The 25,756-nt window shown below is 35.9% G+C and overlaps 1 protein-coding gene across 2 annotated transcripts in view; it reads right to left on the reverse strand.

Annotated features, from left to right (window-relative positions):
* LOC131063597 (ABC transporter I family member 20) overlaps positions 1-25,112 on the reverse strand; it is a 44,321-nt gene extending 19,209 nt beyond the window's left edge. The window contains exons 1-5 of one of the 2 annotated variants that reach the window (XM_057997463.2): positions 24,414-25,104; positions 21,650-21,769; positions 13,114-13,209; positions 12,772-12,924; positions 12,609-12,686 (exon numbers count right to left, since the gene is read on the reverse strand). In XM_057997463.2, coding sequence (XP_057853446.2) covers positions 12,609-12,686; positions 12,772-12,924; positions 13,114-13,209; positions 21,650-21,769; positions 24,414-24,707 — 741 coding nt within the window. In that variant the 5' untranslated portion in view covers positions 24,708-25,104. Of the gene's footprint in view, positions 1-12,608; positions 12,687-12,771; positions 12,925-13,113; positions 13,210-21,649; positions 21,770-24,413 lie in introns of both variants that reach the window. The other variant, XM_057997464.2, reaches the window with a different exon arrangement.
* Positions 25,113-25,756: the final 644 nt, after the last annotated feature.

Raw genomic sequence — 25,756 nt, forward strand, 5'->3', positions numbered from 1 at the left:
TATTATTTTCATGAATAAACTAAATCTGATTGAATGATCTAATGGTTGATCATATATCGATTGTCATCTCCCTAGTATAAAATTGGTGATCATGTATGATCCACTTCCTGTCGATAAAGTGTATCGGCTATCCTCTTCGATCCACCATAAATCGATAATGTATTATCGATTTATCTAAATGGATTATGTATATTGATTAACTGATTTTTCAGTTTAACATACCGATTGTGAATCGGTTGTGTTAACCGAATAGTTAACCACCGATTATGAATCGATATTTATTTAATTGTTTGTAATGGCAAACGGATTGTTAATGCCACCGATTATGAATCGGTATTAGTTTATAATAACAAACAGTTTGCTAATGCCACCGATTATGAATCGGTATTGGTAATATTAAATGGACAGACATATCGGTGGAGAGACATGCCTCCACACGTCTATCCATCGATGTGCCTCCCCATTTAATATATATGATTCACAAGCAGATCGATGAACAGTGTACCGAAATCAATCAGTGCAAATCTTAGAAGATCGATCTTATTCTAAACACAGCGATAGTTGTGATATAATCAGCAGCACTTGAAGCATTATTAAAACTTAGGAAATCAATATACTTTGTGGACATACTATCTCCCTTCATACTTGCAGCAACCTGCAAGATTCATAGGTTAGTGAGATCATCAATTGAGAGATAATAAAATTAAAAGATACCTCTGTTTTATCTACTAAGGAATCTAATCTACATTAACATGGTATCAGAGCAAGGTCAAGGAAGATCCGATTAGATTTGAGATAGTAGATTAATCTAGACTATCATTTTGCTCATTAGGAAAAATCACATTCCTTTCTTCATAATGGCAAGCGGAGTCAGATTCGAAGATCGTCTTGAAGGAGCAGCAAATTTTGTATCATGGAAGTTTAGGATCATGCTTACCTTGAAGGAGAATGAACTAGATTCATTTATAAAGGGAAACATACCTGAACCAGATGATGACGTTGAGAAAATTCAATGGAACAAGAACAATTGAAAAGCCATGAAAGTAATCATGGATGCAGTTAGAGACCATATAGTTCCAGTTATTTCAAAGTATGACACAGCATACTGCATGTTCAAATCACTTGAAGACATGTATGAAATAAACAATACCAGCAAAGCTCTCACATTAAAAAAACAACTCCATCATGTAAAGATGAATAAGGGAGAAACTGTCACATCATATTTTATGAGGATCACTGAATTGAGGGACCAACTTTCCACAATTGGTCATCTAATTGACAACAAGGAGTTAACGTTAATGGCTCTAAATGGACTCCCAACATCATGGGAATCATTTATTCAAGGAATAAGTGCATGTTCAAAGCTTCCCAAGTTCGATCGGTTGAAGATGGATTGCATTCAAGAAGAATCCAGATTGATTACTAGGGGGATTGACCAAAATGCAATCAATGAAGACATTCATGTGTCGAATTCTCACTCTCACAAGAAAGGGAAGAAGAAGAACTTCAAGAGGAAGAAGGACAAGGGCACCAATAGAAAAGGCTCTTCCAAGAAGAGGAGGGACATGTCTCAAGTGCAGTGTTTCAGATGTGATAAGTATGGACATTATGCCATGAAGTGTCTGGATAGGCCAAAACAACAAGCCTCCATTGTTGAAGTTGAAAAGGCTAGCATGGAGAATGAACCCGAGAAGTTTGTCTTCTATTCAACCTTATCAAGCCAAGTATCAACCAGCCTCAACACCTGGGTAATTGATAGTGGTGCCTCGCATCATATCACCGGATTCAGAGAACACCTAGACAATATGGTGGAAAAGTCTGATGAGGAAGCAACCATTGGGGACGATTCTAACTACCCAGTCAAAGGGATTGGAACATGTACCATAAATTTAAAATCAAGCATATCTCTTCAGCTTACAGGAGTATTATTTGTGCCAGGAATAAAAAGAAATCTAGTCTCCATTTTTGCACTTGAAGACAAAGGGTATAGGATAACCTTTATGGAAGGCAAAGTTCTAGCATGCCCAAAGAACTCCACAATCAAGAAGGCTCATACTATAGAAGTTAGACATGGATGCCTTTACAAACTATGCACTACTCCCACTCAAGCCCTAATTCATGAGACTTCAAATTCAAACGAGATTTGGCACAAAAAATTAGGGCATCTCCATTTTCGTTCTCTACCCTCCATAGAGAAAATGGTGATTGGTTTGCCTAAGCTAAATCAAAATCATGAAGGAACTTGCAAGGGTTGTGCCCTAGGAACAAATACAAAAAGAACTTTCCACAATAGTGATAGCAAATCTAAAAATGTATTAGAACTAATTCATTCTGATTTATGTGGACCCATGTCTGTAACCTCTATAGGAGGATTCTTGTACTATGTAATATTTGTAGATGACTTCTCTAGGAAAACTTGGATATATTTTCTTAAATGTAAAGAGTCTGAAGAAATCCTTATAAGGTTCAAGGAATTCAAAACTCTTGTAGAAAACATGTCAAGGAAGAAAAACAAAACATTAAGGACAGACAATGAGAGGGAATATACTTTAGACATTTTTAAGGAGTTTTGTGTAAATACTGGGATTAGGAGGGAGTTTACTATACCTTATAATCCCCAACAGAATGGGGTAGCAGAAAGAAATAATAGGACCATAGTCGAAGCTGCTAGAGCTATGATGTATGATCAAAACATGGAAACTTCATTTTGGGCTAAAGCTTCTAGAACAGTTGTCTACATCCAAAATAGATGCCCTCATTCACTTCTAGATAACAAAACACCTGAAGAAGCATTCACTGGCATCAAACCTGATATAAGTCGTCTAAGAATCTTTGGTTGTTCGGTCTACTTACATATACCTAAAGAAAAGAGATCTAAGTTAGAACCCTCAAGCAGAAAAGGGATGTTTGTAGGCTATAGTGAAACATCTAAAGCCTATAGGATATACATACCTGGCCAAAGATTAATTGAACTTAGCAGAGATGTCATCTTTGAGGAAGACATTGTTTTCAGGAAATCCAAAAGCTCTCTTGAGATAGAAGATCAAGATCCTCCTGACAATATGGAAGAGGATCATGCTCTTGAGATTCAGAGGGAGACTCCTGAAGAAATTGACAGTGAAGATCAAATTGCCCCTTTAAATGAACCCAGTAATGCAAACCGAAAGAGACCACTTTGGGCTTGGAAATGATTCAGGAAGCCAAGAATTATACGACACCAAAGGGAACCTTCAGGGAAAGCAAGAAACCTCACAGATTCTCTAGTTATGTAGCCTTGATGAGTGAGATCATAAATTCAGAACCATCCTGTGTTAAAGAAGCTCTCAATCATCAAGTGTGGAAAGATGCTATGTCAGAAGAGTATCAGTCCATTGTAAAAAATGATGTCTGGGACATTGTACCTAGGCCTAAAGAAAAATCTGTTGTATCATCAGAATGGCTCTTCAAGATCAAACATGTTGCAGATGGTAGCATTGAAAAACACAAAGCCCGATTTGTTGCTAGAGGTTTCTCTCAAAAAGAAGGAATCAATTATGAAGAGACATTTGCCCCTGTTGCCCGATACACTTCAGTCAGAGGAGTAATTGCCATTGCAGTATCAAAGGGATGGAAGATCTATCAAATGGATGTGAAGACTGCATTCCTAAATGGCACTATTGAGGAGGAAGTCTATTTAGAGCAACCTGAAGGATTTGTTATACATAAGGCTGAATCACATGTTTGTAGATTGAAGAAGACTTTGTATGGACTCAAACAGGCCCCTAGAGCCTGGTATGAAAGGATTGATCACTACCTCTTGGGATTAGGGTTTTCCAAGAATGATGCAAATCCAAACCTCTACTTTAAGGTAATTGATGGTGATATGTTTATTCTTATTTTATGTGTTGATGACCTATTAATCACGGGAGAAGATCACCTAATTACCCAGTGTAAAGAAGACTTAGCTTCAGAATTTGATATGAAGGATTTGGGTATCCTACGTTACTTCCTTGGATTAGAAGTTTTGGCAGCAAGCAGATGGCATCACTCTGAATCAAGGAAAGTATACTATTGACATTTTGAAGAGGTTTGGAATGATGGAGTGCAGACCCATGTCTACACCTATGGAAACAAACTTGCACAAATTCAAGGAAGCAGCAGTAGACTCAGAATTTGCAGATCCCACTCTCTACAGACAGATAATTGGATCCTTGATGTATTTGGTCAATAATAGACCTGATATTTGTTATGCAGTAAATGCACTTAGCCAGTTTATGTGTGAACCAAAGGAGATACATCTTGTTGCATCAAAACACATTCTAAGATACCTTCGAGACTCAATTGGATATGGTCTTAGATACAAACATGTAGACCTAGATCTACATGGATACACTGACTCAGATTGGGCTGGAAGTGTGGTTGACAAAAAGAGCACATCAGGATGTTGCTTCAGTTTAGGATCAGCAATGATCTCATGGATCAGTAGAAAACAATCCTCAGTTGCACAAAGTTCTACAGAAGCTAAGTACATTGCAGCCTCCATGGGAGCAAGAGAAGCAGTGTGGCTTAGGAAATTGCTTGTAGGACTGTTTGGACAGCCCTTGAATCCTACCGTCATCCATTGTGACAACCAAAGTTGCATCAAACTTTAGTGAATCCAGTGTTTCATGATAAATCAAAACACATTGAAATTCCTTATCACTATGTTAGAAACATGGTAAAAAGGGAATGTGATTCAGTTGGAGTATATTAGTACAAGTGATCAGACAGCAGACATCCTCACCAAGCCACTCTCCAAGATAAAGGTTGAACACTTTCGGTCTAAACTTGGTATGGTTGAACATGTAAATTAAATTTGAGATTGAGTCTCTAATTATTTTTATTTGTACTAATATTTAAAGATTTTTAATGTGTAAACTCTTTTATTGTCATGTGTGTGACTCCATGACTTCATAGGCCCCCTATGAACATTGTTGAAAGGTGACGACTTTTCAATAATGAACACTTGTATCAAATTGATATTGTAAGGTGATGACTTTACAATAATCAATTTCACTATCATGATGGATATCATGTGACTTGATATCTATGGACATATCATGATAGTTAATATCTCTTAGACATTATGGTAGATATCATGAGACTTGATATCATTAAATAAACCATAATAACTCTACAAGAGATCTTCATGGTGGATATTATGAGTCTTAATATCCGTGGATATGCCATGATCTGATATTCATTATGGTAGGCATCATGAGACGTGATGTCAAGTGCACATACCATAAATATGGATATTTGTGAGATATGATGAATATCATGTGACTTGATATTCTTGGTTATACCATATCTTCCTTCACAATTAATGGATCTATTGTGTTATACTCTTGGATAGACTTTATCCTCCCTAGCTCAGAGGGAGTGTTAAAGATGATAGCTTCGGTTAGATAAATATGATCATGAATAAGACTTACATCATTAGAATACTTCATATATGTATACCAATATACATAGTAATAATCATTGAGTTTATTATTACTATGTATATTAATATACATACATATTCTTTTCATGAATAAACTAAATTTGATTAAATGATCTAATGGTTGATCATATATCGATTGTCATCTCCCTAGTATAAAATCGGTGATCACGTATGATCCACTTCCTGTCGATAAAGTGTATCGGTTGTCCTCTTTGATCCACCATAAATCGATAATGTGTATCGATTTATCTAAATCGATTATGTATATCGATTAACTGATTTTTCAGTTTAACATACCGATTGTGAATTGGTTGTGTTAACTGAATAGTTAACCACCAATTATGAATCGATATTTATTTAATTGTTTGTAATGGCAAATGGATTGTTAATGCCACCAATTATGAATCGGTATCAGTTTATAATAACAAACGGTTTGCTAATGCCACCGACTATGAATTGGTATTGGTAATATTAAATGGACAGACATATAGGTGGAGAGACATGCCTCCACACGTCTATCCATCGATGTGCCTCCCCATTTAATATATATGATTCACAAACAGATCGATGAACAGTGAACCGAAATCAATCAGTGCAAATCTTAGAAGATCGATCTTATTCTATGCACAGCGATAGTTGTGATATAATCAGCAGCACTTGAAGCATTATTAAAACTTAGGAAATCAATATACTTTGTGGACATACTATCTCCCTTCATACTTGCAGCAACCTGCAAGATTCATAGGTTAGTGAGATCATCAATTGTGAGATAATAAAATTAAAAGATACCTCTGTTTTATCCAGAGTTCCATGACTCACGGCGAGTCATGCGAGTCAGTGGGCCGAGTGACCCCTGCCGGGTCACGGTGACCCTGACACGGGCTCGGACAGGTCAGGGGGCGTGACTCACCTGACTCGCCAAGTCCGAGTGTCGTGACCCGACCGACATCACTTAAAAAGGTCCAGTCAAAAAAATAAAACATAACATTTTTTAATGATCTTTTTGCCATTTCCCTTTTTTATAACCCTAAAAGGGATTGGCATTCACTTTTACGAGTGGAAGAGAGGAAAAAAGAGAGGAAGAGAGAAAAATAGGAAGCCATAGTTTTGCAACCAGCTGAAAGGAAGAGGTGAAAAACTTGCACAAATCACATTGGGGCAGCACTACAGTTGCATTGAGAGCATCAAGGAGTCCATAGAAGCTCATTTCAAACACTCCTCAACAAATTTGAAAGAGGTAAGTGTTAATTTTTATTGATTATGTTGGTTTTTTTCTATATTTATGGATTTTTCATTTTGTTGTTATTTTTTTTTGAAGTTCAACTTTCCAACTCTATATTGCATATTTCAATCACAATGAGATAAATAGAACAATAGCATAGCAAACCCTAGATTTTTTTTTTGAAAAAATTGTATACATGTATTTACAATTTTTTCTAAAAAAAATCTAGGGTTTGCTGATTTTTCACAATTCTTAATTTCTTTCTTTGAAATTTGAAAATTTTCAAGAAAAAACACAATGCACAAATTAGTCTTTGCTGTTTTTTTTAATTAGTTTAAATTTAAAACTTTGTAAAACACAATGCTCAAATGGTGATTTGTAAAATTGTCTTATTGCAGTAGCGCTCACGTTTTGAAAACATTTTTTTTTCCTAATGGCTCATCCTAATCCTCCACAACCTAAGCCTAGGAAACATGGTCAAAAAGATGAGGCATGGAAATCACTGAAGAATTCCCTGGTAGACAAAGAAATCAAACCAAGTGTATTTTTTGTAAGGAAATTAACCATGGGGGGATAAATAGATTGAAATATCATATTGCTAGCATATGTGGTCATGATACTAAGCCTTGTACCGAGGCACCTCCCGAAGCAGTCCGTTTTTGTTACGTCCAATTAGAAAATTTTGAAATACATAAACAAACAAAAAAAAGAAGGAGAGGAGTTATGTCATATTGGTTCCCCTCCACCCACAGCTACATCCATAGGTTGTGTTGGAGAGGGTTCTTCTATGCCTCCCTTTCGTCCTAGTGCTTCTACTAGTGCTAGTGCTTCTATTTCTACTCCTACTAGTCACACTTTTGGTCCTAGAGTGCGAAAATCCAAGATAGACAATTTTTTTGTACCACGCACTACTCTTGGCGCACAGCACTCACTTGAGAGCATGTCTTGGAACAAGGAGGTCCATGATGCAGGAAGAAAAGCAATTTGCAAGTTTTGGTACTTCTGCAACATTCCATTTATTGCAGCTAGGTACTTTTTTATTTGATTGTTTTAAATTAAAATTTTAAATTTTATGGTTTGAAGTTGAAAATTGAAATTGAAATTGAACTTTTCTTATTTAATGTATTTCAATTTGTGACAAGTCTCCTTATTGGCAAGGCATGGTTGATGCAGTAACCATTTGTGGGGCGGAGTTTAAAGGCCCTAGTGATACTGAGTTGAGTGGCCCTCTCTTGTTGGAAATGGTGGAAGATATGAAAGTTGACCTAGAGGAGCACCGCCAATCTTGGAGCCACAAGGGTTGCACCATCATGACAGATGGTTGGACTGATAGGAGGAACAGAACACTCCTAAATTTTCTTGTTTCCAGCTGAGGTGATTGATCATTTGACTTCTCTAAATGCATTGTGATTGAAATTGAATAACTTACATTCTAATTTATTGATAATTAATTTGTTTTATTTTCAGGATCCACCATGTTTTTGAAGTCCATCGATGCTTCCTCACATGTCAAAAATGCAGCATACTTATGTGAGGCTATTAAGGAAGTTATACATGAGGTGGGGGAAGAAATTGTGGTGCAAGTGGTGACGGATAATGCAGCAAGTTATGTTGTTGCAGGTAAACTTTAAAAGTTTTCTTTTAAGTTTTAAGTTTTAACTTTTAAACTTTTAAGTTTTTAACTTTTAAATAATGGTAAAATTTCTTGATACTTATCACATCTAATTCTTTAACTAATTTAAAATTGTTGCAGGAAAAATTTTGATGGAGAGGCACCCAAAAATCTTTTGGTCTCCATGTGCGGCCCATTGCCTTGACCTCATGCTAGAGGATATAGGTAAGCTTGGATGGGTGAAAGAATGTGTTGAAAGGGCCAAGAATATATGCAAATTTATTTACAATCATGCATTGGAACTTAGCATCATGAGGCAATACACGGGGGAAAGGAAGTTGGCTCGTCCTGGTATAACGAGATTTGCCTCGAATTTCCTCACATTGAAATCCTTGATAAAATCACAGCCATCTTTGAGGCGCATGTTTGTTGGTGAGGAGTGGACTTCCTCATCCTATGCTACGACCACTACAGGGATGGATGTAGCAAATTGCACTTTTGATGAGCCAGGTTTTTGGACCCCTTGTGCAGAGATCGTGCAGGTAATTATATAAATTTATATGCATATTTTTGTTTTGTTTGCATTGTGCAACTTTGCAATTTTTCTTATTTTCATGCACACTTGTGACTTAACTATTTTTGTTTAACATTATTTGCAGGTCACTGAGCCCCTAGTAGTTCTCCTACGAGTTGTTGATGGGGAGAAGCCCGCTATGGGATACATATATGAGGGCATGGATAGGGCCAAGGAGGCCATTAGATCTATATATGTTGGAGTTGAGGATAAGTATAGACCCATTTGGGACATAATTGATAGAAGATGGCATAAGCAGCTTCATAGGCCCATCCATGCAGCAGCTTATTACCTCAATCCATCATTTCGTTTCCGTGCTGATTTCAAAGCGGATGAGGAGGTTCTTAGCGGGCTATAATCAGTAGTACAACAGATTGGCACTGATACCACAGCTACACTGCTCGAGATGGATGCATTTAATAATGCAGTAGGGGCGATCTTTGCCAGCCAATTGTGCAAAGAGGGTCGAACAAAATTGTAGCCAGGTAGAAAATTCTAATGTTTATGACATGCATTTTAATTTTTCATTTTATAATCTACCTTTCAAGTTGGAAATGAGACTAATGTTTTTTTTTTTTCCTTATCTCAGATAGATGGTGGCAAATGTTTGGGCCTTCAACCCCAAACCTTTAAAAAATTGCCATCCGCATATTGAGCCAGCCATGTGGCGCTTCCAGATGTGAGCGCAACTGGAGCATGTTCGAGCACATCCACTCGAAGAGGCGAAATAGATTGTCTATGGAGAGGTTGAATGATCTAGTCTTTGTTCATTACAACCTCCGTCTCAGGACCAAACAGTTTTTGGACGCCGACTCCTCCCCGATCACTCTAGAGGAAGTCGACCTCGAGTCCGATTGGCTCACTGAGTCCACCGATCCAATCTTCACTGATGAGGACCTTGAGTGGGTTGACCAGGCAGACAGAGAGGCTGAGGCTATGGCTATGGCAAAGGAGGAGGATAGAGCACGATTAGGCATAGCACCTATGGCTACTCAAACTGGCACATCATAGGCAGAGACTATGGCTACTCAGTCATCCAGGACCTACCTTAGATGCCTTTCTAGGAGGCAGATAGCAAGGCTGAGCCTGAGCCTGAGCCATAGACTTGTTTTTGTTTACACTTTCCAGTTACATATATGTTTGGGAACATTTGAAGTCATGGATTTTATATACATTGGACAACATTTATAACTCTATATATCTATGATTTCTAATTCCTTTAGCTACAATTTACATTTCTACGCATGTGATGGATGTATATTTATGTATGTGATCAAATTAGCTTCTATTTGATGAAGCTTAATTCAATAATGGGTGTATGAAACAAGTTTAAATTGTTAAAAATCTCTAAATTTCAAGAGTTTTCTTATTTTGCTGAGTCATTGCCGAGTCCAAGCCGAGTCACGAGCCGAGTCAGCCTTGCCAAGAAAAAGGAAGTAAAATGATATAGCAAAATTTAACACTACCAAATACTCTAGCACTCTAGCTTAAATCCCTCTGGGTGATATAGATACAATAATCAAGACTGAAATAATTGAGGATGTTCCTGTCCCTAGAACAAGCCTGGACCATAGTCTCACCAAATTGTTTTCCAAGCTAGGAATAAAAATGAACAAGGAAGTCAACTTGGAAGAAGCAAAGAAAATATTGTGGCCAAAACTTACATTACTCATGAAGGTTCCTTCAAAGGTAAAAAATCTAAAAAGTGATTTTGCTCTCTTCCAATTATAGGATTTGGGCGGTGCACTGAAAAAAACTCCCTCAGAGGTCTCATCCAAGATCATTCTCCTACTACAGTATGTGCTCAAGAAACTAGACTAATCTTTCCTGGTGTGGCTAAATCATGGAAATCTATTTGAAACTGTTTTGCGGTGGATGTCATTAGTGCTAATGGTGTCTCTAGAGACCACCACACTACTTCGGATGGTAGCTATCTCAGCAAGATTGAAGGATATTAGAGTGATTATTAACTATCTACTACCTTTGACACAAGGGGGTTTTCTTTCAGTTTTTTGAGTGTTTATGCCCCTAATTATCCCATTAACAAAAGACAATGTTGGCTTTCTATCCTGTCCTACATTGAAGATTGAAAGCCTTGCAATTCAATTTTGGCTAGTGATTTTACTCATGTTCTTTTTCCTTCTAAAAAAAGAGGATTAAACATCCATGATCCATGCAGAAAGTATGTTGAAGACACTTACTTGGTAGAGTTTCATGATATAGAGCCTACTAGAGGGAAATTCACATTGACCAACAGAAGATCTAGGGATAACTTCATTGCTCAACATTTGGACAACTTTCTAGTTCAAGAAGACACTCTTACTCTTTTTCCCTCTATTACCAGCAAAATAATTCAAAGTGGGGTTTCTAAACAATTCAAATATAATGCTGATTGGATTCATTTGCCTGGTTTCTCTTTGAAGGTGGAGTGTAGCTGGTAATTTGGATACCTCTCCAATAATGTTTAGGATGTTTGGAAACTTAAAATCTCTAGATTAAAGTCCGATATGAGAAAATGGATAAAAGATTACTCTTCCTTTATATTGCCAAAGCACTCCCTTTTGCTAAGGCTTGGGCAAGTTGAAGAAAACACCAGAACTGATCCCTTTATTGATGCTCTCAACCTCAAGAGAAGTTTTCTCCTTTCTCAGCTACATGAACTACAGCGAGAACAATACAAGAGATTCAAATCTCATATGATCTAACTTTGTGAAGGAGATTCTAAGACTAAATTCTTCCATCTCAAAACTCATCAAAGATATCATAGGAATACAATCCAGGAAATTGAGCTGGGTAATGATAACAGTCTTACTAACAATAAGGATATTAAAACAATCGCACATGCTCACTATGCAGATTTATTTCAATACTGTGCAGTCAATTCCAGAAGACCCACACCAAAGGCACTGTGGATAGTTAGTAAAAGACAACTTTTTATGGTTTTACCATCATTTGTAAATTTAATGGTTTCTGGCCAAAAAAACATGACCTCCAATAGTGAAAATATCATTTTGAAATATAGCTTACCATCTCCACCTCATCTCTCTATTTGATTCCGTATTGAATCTATGATAAAGGGCACCAACAAATATAATTCTTTTGAGGGAAAGTCTTGATCTGAGGGAGACATCAGTATTTTCATAAAAACGAGATTGCCAAATTTGACCCAATGGCTTACTAGAAGTTCGTTCTTTGGAATATTATTCCACATTACTCCACACTGCTCTCCCCAATCTACTCACTTTGAAGGAAAAGTTCTCAGCACCTCCATTATGTCATTTAGATTTCATTCTTGACCTGTAGGAAGCACAAAAGCTCCCTCAACTAACCATAAAAATATGTATGCGTAACAGTTTGTGCATCAAAACATAAGGCATAAATGTGGTTATGATTAACATGTGACAGCTAGTTTTTTATGCACAAAATACACGTGCTTATAGCAAAATTTTGAGAGTAAAAGGAAGAAACCATTGATTTCAAGAAGTGTTCAGTAACCTGTCGTAAATAAATTTTAAATGATACAGTTCATCTTGGAAGCTAAATTTTGTCCTTACAGTAATTACTGTTTACTGCTAATGACATCATTCTATCCTCTTAGTTTTTTGGTTTTTAATTAATATAATCAGATGGGGCAATTCTTTTAACATGTAGTTGCATTCATTAGTAATCTGCACATATTAATTTTTGCAAAAAATGTTTTTCAAGACAAATTTGTAAAAGAATCAACATAACCTACCATAAGAGAGAGCTCTTTCATTTCATCAACTTCTTTTAATGGCAATGCTAACTGAAGTTTTCCATGTGCAACATATGCCTGTATGATAATGAGGTCAAAATTAGTCTTCTAAGCAGATAAATATCACATGAAAGTAAAGGATATCCATAAACATAAATATTACAATGTGTGAAGGCCAATCAGCGAGGCCATCAAAGATATGTGTAGCATAGACAATTGTGGCTCCTCTATCTTTACATTCGTTCTTTAAGAATGTCAAGAGATCAGCCCTTGCAAGTACATCTAGGTCAACTGTAATCTCATCTAAAAGAAGAACCTGCAATGGAATACTTGATCTGTTCAATCAAATGCTAGCTATGTATTTTTGCAGAGAATGAATATGCCAGACTCGGAGAATGAATCAAACAACTAATTATACATATTTATAGTTCCAATCGTTTTTCAGATTAACTTTTTTAGACCCACATCAAAAGAGCTAATACACATGAAAGAAGACTCCAAAAACCTGAAAGGATTGTAGAAGACCCATACAAATCTGCACACGTCTTCTTTGGCCATCTGATACCTTGTGCATCCGCCATTTTAGATCAATGCCCAGCACCTGAAATAAATAGATCTTTGTCAATTTTTATTTTAGATTTGTGGAATCTCGAGTGACAGTGCAAGGAAGTGGGACACTCAAGTAACAGTATGCGCAACCAAGGATACAGGGTATGCCTTGGATGGTCCTAACCAGGGCAGACTGTTTGAATGTGACTTTGTTTGCCTCCTTGAGGCCATTAGCTTAAAGACCTTTCATTTGATTGCCAAGAGTGGGAAAAGCCAAAATCCTAGGAAAATTAAATATATATTTTCAATCTTTGAAATAATTTAAATGTTTTCCTGAAGGTTTCAATTGCTCCGTTGTTATGTTGGACTGTAAGTTCCATTGAATTATTTTACTCACACAATTTTAAATATTTAAATCTATGCTGGACCATCTAGATATTCAATTTATAATATTCTTGCATCAAAGCCAATGCCAATATTATCTGTCCTAGTTTGTGCACTTTGTGATGTTCACTAAAACTGAGTTTAACTTATTTATATCTGATGGAATTCACTATCATTTGATCATGATGTGTTTGCCTCTATGTTCGTGATTCTGTAAAGGATCATTTGGTCCCTCACATCACCAGGAAGACCACTGAAAGGACATGTTCAATCCTCTAGTCACTCTATTAGAGTGAAAACATCAATCAGAAAATAATCCTAAGAAATAAACTAAGAGCCACACGGATGAACAAGACAGATACCATTGCTACCAACTTAATGAAGATTACTGAACTCTGATAAACTCGCAACAGTTGGAGACAAATTCAAGGATGAAGGACTAGTACCCATCGCATTAAATGGGTTCTTTTATTCTTGGTAACCCTTTGTTCATGGGATTTTTGCCTGGAAAAGGCTCCTTAATTTTGAGAGGCTATGGGATGACTTCATCCAAGAGGAGACGAGACTAGAGATTATTGCAAGTGTGAAGGAGGAAAATCTTGCCCTCATTAGCAAGATGAAGAAAGGTAAGATGAAAGGAAGACCCGAGAAGGGTCAGCAAGTGAAGAAAGAAAAAATGGATTCAAATCCCTCTAACCAAGAAAACAAGGACTTGAGCCACATCAAGTGTTTCAAGTGTCAGAAGTTGGGAATTTTGCTTCTTAGTGCCCTAAGAAAAAGGGGAAGGGTAAGCAACAGTAACAAAAGTATATTGCACGGAGTGCAGAAGAATCAATAAGCTTTTGTCCAAGCTTGAGACCGACTTCTCTATGGTCTCAAGCCTGTCATCTAGCCTCATGTTTGATGTTGGCTATTGTGTGGGCAGTGGAGCCTCCAAACATACGACGTCTAACAAAAGAGAAAGAAGCAAGCATGTAAGTAGAACTTGGTGATGATGCCATGTATACAGTTGTAAGAGTGGCATCTATCTCATTCCAAATGTCATCAACAAACATCCTTGAGTTTACTGATGTTTTGTATGTACCTGCTTTGTTGAAAAATCTTCTTTCTATTTCAGTATTGATAGATCTCAGATATATGGCTGAGTTTGATGATCACCAAGGTCCCATCTGGAAGAATGGCCAGAGTTGTTCAAGAGGGTGGCCTATATAGGCTGCAAGGAGATCCTGTGAGAGCTCTAGTGCATGATATGTTGATGATATGGTAGCGTCGGTCGGAATCATTCTGAGCCGACAGAGTTATCTTAATTGTCTGAGTGGCCTTCAGCCTTAGACAATTAATTAAGCCGTCATCTTATGCATCATTAACAAACAAATTCTTAAGCAAATTAATGTTAATAACCAATATTAAAGTTGGTATTGATAAGCAAGCATTTATTAATCTAATCGATTTTGTTAAGCATGCAATATAGTTGATGATCACATGCTATTATTAATCTCTGTGTTAATAAACAAGCAATATTGCTATAACCCGTCACCCTTATGGAAGAGTATGATACTTTATGAGAAGTCGTATCTCCTCTCTCATCTATGATATAAAGACATAGCAATCATAACAGATTTAATATGATAGATCGTGCAAATAATTCTGTATCAGACTGAATCAAACAGTTCAAAGTCAGATTGAATCCAACATACAGATCTGCAGATTGCACTTCAACATTAATATCAGGTCGAAGAAGATCATACATCATTTGACAGTTCGAATATACTTCTACAATTCGGATTGCACCTTCAGTGATATAGTGCAGATTGATCTAATCATATAGCAGTCTGTAATTATCATTGAATTCTAAGGAAGTTCGTACAATACACTTTGAAAAGCATTCGGATAATATATTGCAGATCATGCCATATAAACATATTGCATATCGTGGCACATACATATAGCATATCGTGAGATATATAATAAGCGCAGAATCTACTTACAGTAGGCTATAACATTCGGTGAATACGAAGGTCACACAGCAGATTGGTGACATATACAACAAGCAGATTGAATTCTACAAACTGATCTATGGCTTACATACAAATCATATTCGAAGGATTTAATTGATATCAGATTGTGATCAAGGTACAAATAAAATTTTACAATTACCTACTTATCCAAATCTGATCAAAACTTAACATGATAGTGACAACTTGTCTGAGATTTGGCACAAAAGACTAGGTCACTTACACTATGGAACATTCCCAATCTTGAAGAACATAGTGAAAGGATCGCCTGACTTCAAGGTTGAGAAGAAAGGAGTATGCAAGGGGCGTGCACTCGGAAAGCATGTGAGAGTTGCTTTTTCTAGCAGACAAAGCATAGATCAAGAAAGTTTCTTGATCTAATCCATGATGTATGTGGACACATGTCTTCAGCTTCCTTATCAGGTAACATTTACTACATACCTTCATGGATGATCCCTCAAGGAAGACCTGGATTTACTTCACGAAGATCAAAGATGAGGTCTTTGGAAAGTTTCAAGAGTTCAAGGCCCTTGTAGAAAATTAGACAGGAAAGAAGATTAAATATTAAGAGTTGACAATGGAGAGGAGTATACTACTTCAAGGAGTTTGACACTTTTGCAAAGAAGTAGGTATTAAGAGGGAACTGACATTGCCCTACAAATCCTTAGCAAAATGGGGTTGCACAGAGAAAGAACAGTTCTATCATAAAGATAGCTAAATCTACGATCCATGTTCTAGATCTACCCCTGTATATCTGGGCAGAAGCATGTCTAACAGCTCTCTATTCTGAATAGGTGCCCTCACAAAGTGTTGAAGGACAAGACCCGGAGGAGGCTTTTACAAGCATGAAGCCTCAAGTAGCACATATTTGTGTTTTCTGTTGTCCTATTTGTATTCATATCCTTGATGAGAAAAGGACCGCATTGGAAACTTCTAGTTTGAAGGGTATTTTTGTAGGTTATAATGAGAGCTCAAAAGCTTACAGAATCTACATTCCATCTCAGCAGAAGATAGTTGTAAGCAAAGACGTCAAATTTGACTGGGATGCATGGTCCTCTATCAGGAACCTCCAGTAATGATTAAAGAGGTAAAAGAACTTGCTCTCTCATAATATGATCTGCTGAAATCAAAATTTTTGATTCAGATCAGCATGCTTCCAAAGGTGTTGGGGGTGCCTCTCTTCCATCGAAATCGGCTACAAAGCCTAGGTGGTTCACCCAGGCACTACAGGATGCACAAGAGCAAATTAGAACTCCTATGTCTTAAATTCAAACAAGTCATCCTCCAAGAAATTTCCAAAGTTAAGCGGGACTAATGTCTTCTATTTTTAATGAAAAGCTTTCTAGTTTTAAGGAGGTGGTAAGTCAACAGGTTTAATAGGATACCATGATGGATGAGTACAATTCCATAATAACGAATGATGTGTGGGAGATTGTACCTCAACTAGAAAAAAAGTTATTAATTGACTCAGTCATTATGCAAGAACAAGCATGCAACAAATATAACATACAAAAATTCAAAGCTCAATTTGTGGCTAGAGGGTTTTCCCAAAACAAGGGAGTTGATATTTACTAATTGGTCAGTCAACTGTATCTGCTGAGGCTGAAGGTGTAGCATGTCCAGAGAAGGATCATCATATCGCGAGTCAAAGGCCACCAAGACTGGGTCAAGATATTTTGTTTGGGCAAGGTATATGGGCAGGGGAGTGGAGAGGATTGGGATTAAGGAGACTTCTGCTCCAATTGCCAAATATACCTCTATCGGATTTATTATGTCTTAAGCAGTAGTCTTTGATTAGCATTTATACCAAACAGATGTGAAGACAACATTTCTTAATGGGATAATTGAGGAGGAAATGTATATAAATCAGCCAAGGGGCTTTGAGGTGCATGAGCATGAGACTCATGTTTGCAGATTAAAGAAGACCCTTTTATGGTTTGAAGCAGGCACCTCATACATGGTACTCCAGGATTGAAGAACATTTCATGTTTAGTTTCACTAAGACAGATGCAAATTCCAATATTTATGATTTGATTGATCATTCAATATTGCCTATTTAGTCCTTTATGTAGATGATATAATACTTACAGGAAGTTCAAAGAAACTCATAGAACTGTGCAAAGCAAAGTTGGCAAAAGAATTTGATATGAAGGACCTTGGTGTCATGCCCTGCTTCCTGGGGCTATAAGTATGGAAAAATTCCTTGGACAGGGAACGTATGCAGTTGAGATTCTAAAAATATTTCAGCTGATGGATCGCAAGCTGATGACTACTCCTACGTAGAAAATTTGAATTCACTTGTTGATTCTAATTCAGATGTGACAGATTCATTTTATACAAACAATTGATAGGTTCTCTCATATACTTGGTAAATATCAGGCCTGACATTTATTTTGCAGTCCACACCTTAAGTCACTGTATGGTGCAGCCTAGGCAATTTCAATGTGTTTCTACAAAACACATCCTCCAGTAATTTGAAGGGTGTCGTACATTTTCCAACTAAGATATAATGGTGATGATGAAATGATGCTGTATGGTTTTCCAATACTAATTGGGGAGGTAGCCCTGCTGATAGAAAGAGCACTTCAGGATGTTGCTTCAATTTCGGTTAAAGAGTGACTTCCTGGTATAGCAAGAAACAGACTTCTATAGCACTCAATCCAACAAAAGTAATTCGAATATATGGCAGCCAGTTCTGCTAGTTGTTAAGCCATCTGGCATCTAAAGTTACTAGTCAATCTGATAGATCAGACTTTGGACACTACCGTGATTTACTATGACAATCAAAGTTTTATCAAACTCTCTGAAAATCCAATCTTTCATGATCACTCCAAGCGTATTGAGATTAACTACCACTTAATTAGAGACAAGGTTCAGAAGGGAGCTGTGTTCCTGCAGTACATTCCAACAGATCAACAAGTAGCCGATATCTTGAATAAATTTCAAAAGGAAAATTCAACATATAAAGAGAACAACTTGATGTGATGGAGAAAACAATCATTGGTAAGCGGGAGTCTTAGAATATATAGTGTGCCTCAGATAGTCTTCTTTTGTAATTATAGTTCCAAATAGCATGCAGCATCCACTGACAAAGACTCAGTTTCGGTAACAGTTCTAAAAAGCATGCAGCATCAGTTAACAAAGACTGAGCAACAATTCCAGTTAGCATGCAGCATCAGTTAACAAAGACTGAGTAACAGTTCCAGTTAGGATACAGCTTTATATAAGACTTAGTTAATCCATGTGCCAGTTTTAGATACCCACTAAATTTAGACTTGGAGAGTCCTGAGCGCCAGTTATGTTTAAGGTAAGATTATCTTTTGTTTAGTTTGTTGAGGGCACAGACTTTTCCTTCATGCAAATCTTGTAATTGAAAGCGCAGAGGTACAATTTGGTAACAAAAAGTTTTGCAAATTCTGCAGCAGACTTAATATGATAGTATTTTGACAGTCATTAGGATTTATCGTTTTCTATAGTTAAAGAGATTATTGCATCTAAAATAAAGAATATTTTTGACAGGTATGAGTTTTAGTATTATTCCTCTAGGAATTAGGATATTAACAGTGCAGAATATGTTTACTATGATTTAGAAAATTTATCAATTTTGATACAAAAAATTAGATTTGTGTGCTATGAGCCCCATAAACTACTATCAACTGAAAAGAATTATCTTATAAATGATTTAAAATTAGTTGGAATTCTTCATATTTTAAAACTATGGAGACATTAATTGCTGACAAATAAATTTGTTCCAATGATGGAGTTTACAACACATTTTTCACTTAACCTAGCTTAGCATAAGAAAAGATGATGGATGGAGTTGTTGACTGAATATGCTTTTAATATCCACTGTCCCTAGTAGAGAAAATTTCGTAGCTGATGCTTCAAGTAAAAGATATATTTATGCAAATGACATTGCTCTTAAAAGAATTAGTTTTGAACAAGTTATAAAAATTGTCAATAATTAGTTTCATACTCTGAAGTTTTAAAATGCATCTTCTAACATACATTTGGATGATTGACTTTAGGCATCAATAAATTTATATATTACAAGGAACGACTTTCTATTTTCTGATATCTGATATTAAGTGATATATATTGTGAAATTCTCATGATATATTTATCTCTGGTCATCCTAATATTCAAAAAACCTATTTGTCAATCAAAGCGAATTATTTCTAGCTAAAGTGAAACGAGACATTTGTAACATGTGTAACAATGTTTGAAGTGTCAAAATATAAGGCAAAACAATGAAGCAAACCTGATTAGTTACAACCTGACTGGAAATAGAATCCATAAGGACTTTACTACTGGTTTTACCTCTAACTCATAAAAGGCATGATTCTATCTTAGTTGTGGTTGATAGATGAACTTAAATGGCTCAATTTTTACCAACCAAGATTAAATCATCTACTTCAAATATAGCCCTTTTTTTTGTTTAGGAAATGTTTTGTTTACAGTCTTCCAAAAAAAATTGGCTTCAAATCAAGATCCTAGATTTACTTCTTTTTGAAAATTCCCTTTTTGGTGAATTCGATACTAGTTTGAGTTTTATTACTACTTATCGATCTAACTCCAATGGTCAAACTGAGAAGATTAAGGATAATCGAGGATATGTTAAGAATGTATACTGCTGAAAACCCTGAAACATGGTAGAAAAATTCACATTTAATTGAATTTGTCTATAATCAAGGGTATTATTCTACAATCAAGATATCACCCTTTGAAGTTGTTTATTTTTTAAATTGCAATACTCCATCAAGGGTATTATTCTACAATCAAGATATCACCCTTTGAAGTTGTTTATTTTTGAAATTGCAATACTCCTATATCATGGTCAGATCTAATTCAGAGGGCATGAAATAAAACTAAAATTTACAAGAAATGGAAGAAATCATTAACAAAGCCAAATGTAACATGAAGCACAAAACAGATATATGAGTCTGAAAGATTCGAAATGGTTTATTCTTAAACTTAAAATCGGTTCCTTATTATTGTGATCAATTTGAAAAATTGGAAAAAAAAGGAGAGTTAGAACATTAACTTGCTTTACCTCCTTGATTGAATAGGATTCATAATGTTTTCGAGATCAATTTGCTTGTTTTTTTATCCTAAACATGTAAGTGATTAGAAAAATGAAACTGTCAAAACTACTAATGAATTTAAAAAAGAAACTGAACTTCTTAAAAAATTAAAATTGGAGAATGGGTAATTTACAAAATGGACCTTTTGTGATATAGATAGGGCTCCACGGAAAGAACTGAATATATTCATAGCTTATACTAACATTTGTTTGATTAAGCATTAATGGTTGTGATTTGTGATGCTAATAGGGGGAGAGATTCCAGAACATTTTACACAACAGTAAGAAGAAATTCATTTTTTTTTATTTTGTAATGGTGTAAAAGAGATGTTAAATAAACGCCATTTGTAATGAAAGTGTACAATTAAGAATTTGAGAGGGTACACTGGCCACCTGTAAAAACTATGAATTCTTTGCAAATTTGGATTTTTGGGATTGTGATATATCTTGTGTCGCAGAACAAGGTAGGCAGTAGGCATTGGAGAAGGAACATGTTGGGCATGTTTAACCAGGGATACAGGTATACCTTAGATGGTCCTGGCCAATTTTAAGTATATTTATGTGATTTATTTTCCTCCTTATGGCCACTGGCTCAAGGACCTTGCAATTGATCACCAAGAGCAAGAGGAGTCAAAATCGGAGGAAAATCAGATATGTACTCAACATTTGGAATAATTTAAACGTTTTATTAAAGGTTCCAAATGCTTCATTGTTATTATGGATCATAATTTCCACTGATTCATTTTATTCAAGATGTTTTAAATAGTTAAATCTATGTTGGAAAATCTGGAAAATTACTTTATAATAAGCGAGATTTCATACACCAAGTTGTTGTGCTGACTGGACAGTGACCTAATAAATTACCTTTACCTTTTCATGTTACACATAAAACCTCAATCATGAATAATCGATTTATGTTAAAGTCATGAATGAACAGAAAAAGAATATACTTTATAGCAATAGATAGTCAACATCAATGATGTCTTCAGAATAACACCTTTCATATGTACCTTTATAAGGTTGGCTCTCCTTTGAGGATCAATGCCTTGAACCCCAAATATCATTTTCTCTGCTGAAACGTCCATTTGTAAGGGGACATCAAAACCAGCAAATGCAACATCTCTTCTCCACTGCATGACAGGAAAGTACATAAAAAGAACTTTTAGATTATTTATATGATTTCTTTTCACCAAATCTTCCAACTACAAAAGCATGCTATCTCTGATTTCTATGCATGGAATAATTCAGGTTGCTTTTGGAATAACAGTTCTGATCAATGGTAATGATATTGGACGCTTTTGATTCCTTTCCTTTATATCTCTCCATGTGAGGGAGAGGTCACACCTCTTCATCATGTATGCCCTTTAACAAGAGACACACCCTTTCACCATTAGCACCCTTTGAAAGAGTGCAACTCTTCATTATTTCTGCCCTTTGAAAGGTGCACAACCTTGCACAATCAGATCTGCACTTCTTATTTAAATCAGATCTGCACTTCTGATTCCCCAAATCATCCCACCTCAAATTAGGTTCTCTTCTCACTTTTATATCTCATGTTTGAGGGAGTCACAACTTTTCATTTTATGTCTTTTGACCATTCATTAACTTAATATAATTTAATTATATTTAATTATATTCTTTTATAATTTAGTATAATTTTTAATATTTTAATTTTATTATTATTATTTATTATTAAATTCTATTTCAAAGTGGGGGCATTACAGTTATTGTCATTACCACTATCAGAAAATATCAAAATGAATATAAAAATATATCGAAGGACATTCTTATTTATCTCCAACTAACAACGAACAACATGGTCTTATTTCCTTAAAGAATGACCCATAGCCAAAATCCAAATTTTTAAGTAACCTAAAAATATGAATTGCCTAAGACTATGTTAATGATGTGGATTTTAGATCCACATAATTTTCAGAAAGGTTTATAAGAGACTTTGGAATCTGGATTGAGCTTTAATAGAAGTCGTTCCCATAGACAGATGGATGAACTGAGAAAGATAACCAAATATTTGACCTGTTAAAGGCGCATGCTGGAGTAGACTGTTATGAGCATTTTACCCTGTAGTTCAATAGTGGTTAGAAATTATAAATATTTGAAATCAGACCAACTTCACTGTGCCTTGTCATGAAGCCTTTGAAAGCATTATAATTGTGGAGTGTTGGGCTTTAATTGATAAGCATTTAGAGTCATCAAACGCAGGTGCAATGACACTCAGGGTACACCTGGCAAGGATTATCTTCGCACTAGGGGAGGGTATGTCATTTGATCTGAACCTTCCACCCTAAGTACCAACAGCAACCTCCCAATACAGGCAAGTGCTTAGTGACTCCAAACTGGTGAACGGCTAAGAATGGTGAATCCACCAAATCCAGTGTGAAAAACAGGAGAGAAGGATATCGTCCTGCTGAGTATTAACATTCATATCAAGCTGAGGTAAGTCGGAGAGCATAACTTAATATATTTTCAGAGTGAAAGAGTTAATATGTCATTCAGAATGGGATCACAAGCAAGTAAACTGATAATATTGAACCTGTTCCCCCAGCTAATACATCATGTAAATAGGGTGAACTCATGAAGTGAAACAGGAATATTTGGTGATAATTTTTCTATTATTGTAGAAGTTTTCAAAAATGTCCTCACTGGGGACTAACAGAAAGTAAGTACTCAAGTCAACTATTTAGAGAGAAGAAAACTTCCAAATTGAACCAAGATTACTTACGCCGCATGGTGTTCATTGTTGTAAATTACCTATCTTTTAGACAAGCCCTGGAAAAAAAATGTGTAAAATTTCCAAATCGCAGATACATAAGCAAATTTTATGAGAACGTGGATGCTGTAGCCATACATCTCTTAACTTTTAGGGCTTACCATTGTTCGTGCTGAGAAATGCATCCTGCAGCTCAAGCAAGGATTGCATGTTGTAACTTAAGGTTTGTGGACACTACGCAACTGGGTTAACATATGAGTGATCCAATGCTCATTGTGTACCAAACCTAAGGCAAATCTTTATGCTTTTTTCACCCATGATCTAACGCGATTGTTGAGAAGCATTAGCCATCTAGGATTTGCTTCTAGGACCTTTCAAGTATACATGTATGTTCTCTACCATTGGAAGATCAACCCTTCATGTCTTCCACAAGAATGAACCAGCCAACAATCAGCTCCTAGGACCTCCCAATTACGCTTGCAAGTTCTCTACCACAGGAGGCCCGACCCTTAGTATGTCCTACAAGCATGATCCAGCCCAAACTCGGCACCTAGGGCCTCCCAAGACATTTCCAAGTTTCCCTGGCGCTGGAATATCCGCCCTACGTATGTTCCACAAGGACGAACCAACAAACCTTGATATGCTCCATGAAATGTTGTCCTTCATAGATTCTAATTTTCAAAATGTGGACGGTTTAAGATCGCTTAGCATTACCCTGTGATAACAATTGACTGGCTAGGACTTGAACTGAAGATCTCTGATGTGCACATTTGAGTGCTCAAACGATGAGCTACTGGCCGTTAACGTGTTGCATTACTAGGTTCTATGTCCGGAGTGTGTATTAACTTTCCACGCTAGTATGTTAAAATGGATCTCATAATATTTATAGCACAATTCAGAAAATTCTCTTCCAAATTATGCTTCTATACTAAGATGTGCACAAAGGTTCCCCCTAATAATTATAATCTTCGTAGTTAACAAATGACAAATTTCAACTAATAAATCCAATACTAAGGTAATGTCAAGAATTTACAGAAACGAAATACCTCTCCTCCCAAATAGCATAGAAGGCCAGATGAAATCAATGAAGTGTCATGAAACGCAGATCTCCCCAGGACTCGAATCATGTCCGGTTCGACCATGTGCTTCCCTCCCAGTAATTTCAAAATGGTGGTCTTCCCTGCTCCATTTGAGCCCACCAGAAGACAACGATCACCAGCCCTGAGAGTGAGAGAAAAATCCTGTATAAGAGGCTTTGCTCCACGTGGGGGTTGCCCATCTAAGCCTGGATATGTGAAGCTCAGATTTTTTACCTCCAACGTCACGCTCTTTTCTTCCATTGTTTTCGTGGATATCAATCTCAATTCCCTCCCTGTAATGTGAACTAATACTACAGCTAATGTATTTACCCATCTCCCAGATTAGGTCAGGTATGTTCAATTATGTTAAATTCAATCATTGCGAAACGGATTTTAATATTTCTGTAGCTAAATTTGCAACACGATTGCAGTATGGACCAATGTTGAGATACGTGCACGTAACCTCTGCAAAATGAACCACGCACCAACACTTACGATCACCAGTTTGAAAGTGGTGGTTGATTATAATATCATGGAAATGGTTTGAAACAAAAGAGGAAATTGCAGGTGAAATTGTAGGTTTCAAGGAAGCTTTGAACGAATGAATGATTTTACTGACAACCACTAAATTGATCAGTTTATGGGATCAAGAAAACCATAGCATTAGATCTTTTGAATTTCTTTTCATATCAAATTTCCTGTTATGAATTTTGATCAGTATTACTGATAAGATACTGAGTATATGTTTGTGGTGACTATAGCCTATTTTCGTTTTTCTAATATAAAATGAATAATATTTTATTAAGATAAAAATTAATTTTAATTTTAATTTTAATTTATTTTGAAATTTTATAATTATTATGATATAAATAATAGTGTTTATGTTATTCATATCGAATTGAAATTCAATTCAATATATTAAATATATTAGATATGTGGTGTATAAAAAATAATAAATTAAATTCATTTTTTGTACTCATTGTTCTAAACATGAATCAATAGAAAGAAAGATAAATGATTATTTTATAATTGTTTAAAATATAAAACCAATTATATATTGTAGAAATGTTGTTCAATTTTTTTAATATATATGTTTATTGGCTAAACAAATAAAAGAAATTGAATGCATTAGTATTCCTACCCAACCAACAATAACTAATAAAGGATCTCAATAGAAATGAGAACTCAAGTTGGTCTTTCAAAAAGTTTGGTTGGGGCTAAATTGGCTCCAAAAAGTTGTCGATTACATTGATGTACATCGCGTATAACCTTCGCGTTATAAACAGGGGGAAAATCGGTCGTGGCGCTTC

Source organism: Cryptomeria japonica, chromosome 4, assembly GCF_030272615.1.
Source record: "Cryptomeria japonica chromosome 4, Sugi_1.0, whole genome shotgun sequence".
NCBI lineage: Eukaryota > Viridiplantae > Streptophyta > Pinopsida > Cupressales > Cupressaceae > Cryptomeria > Cryptomeria japonica.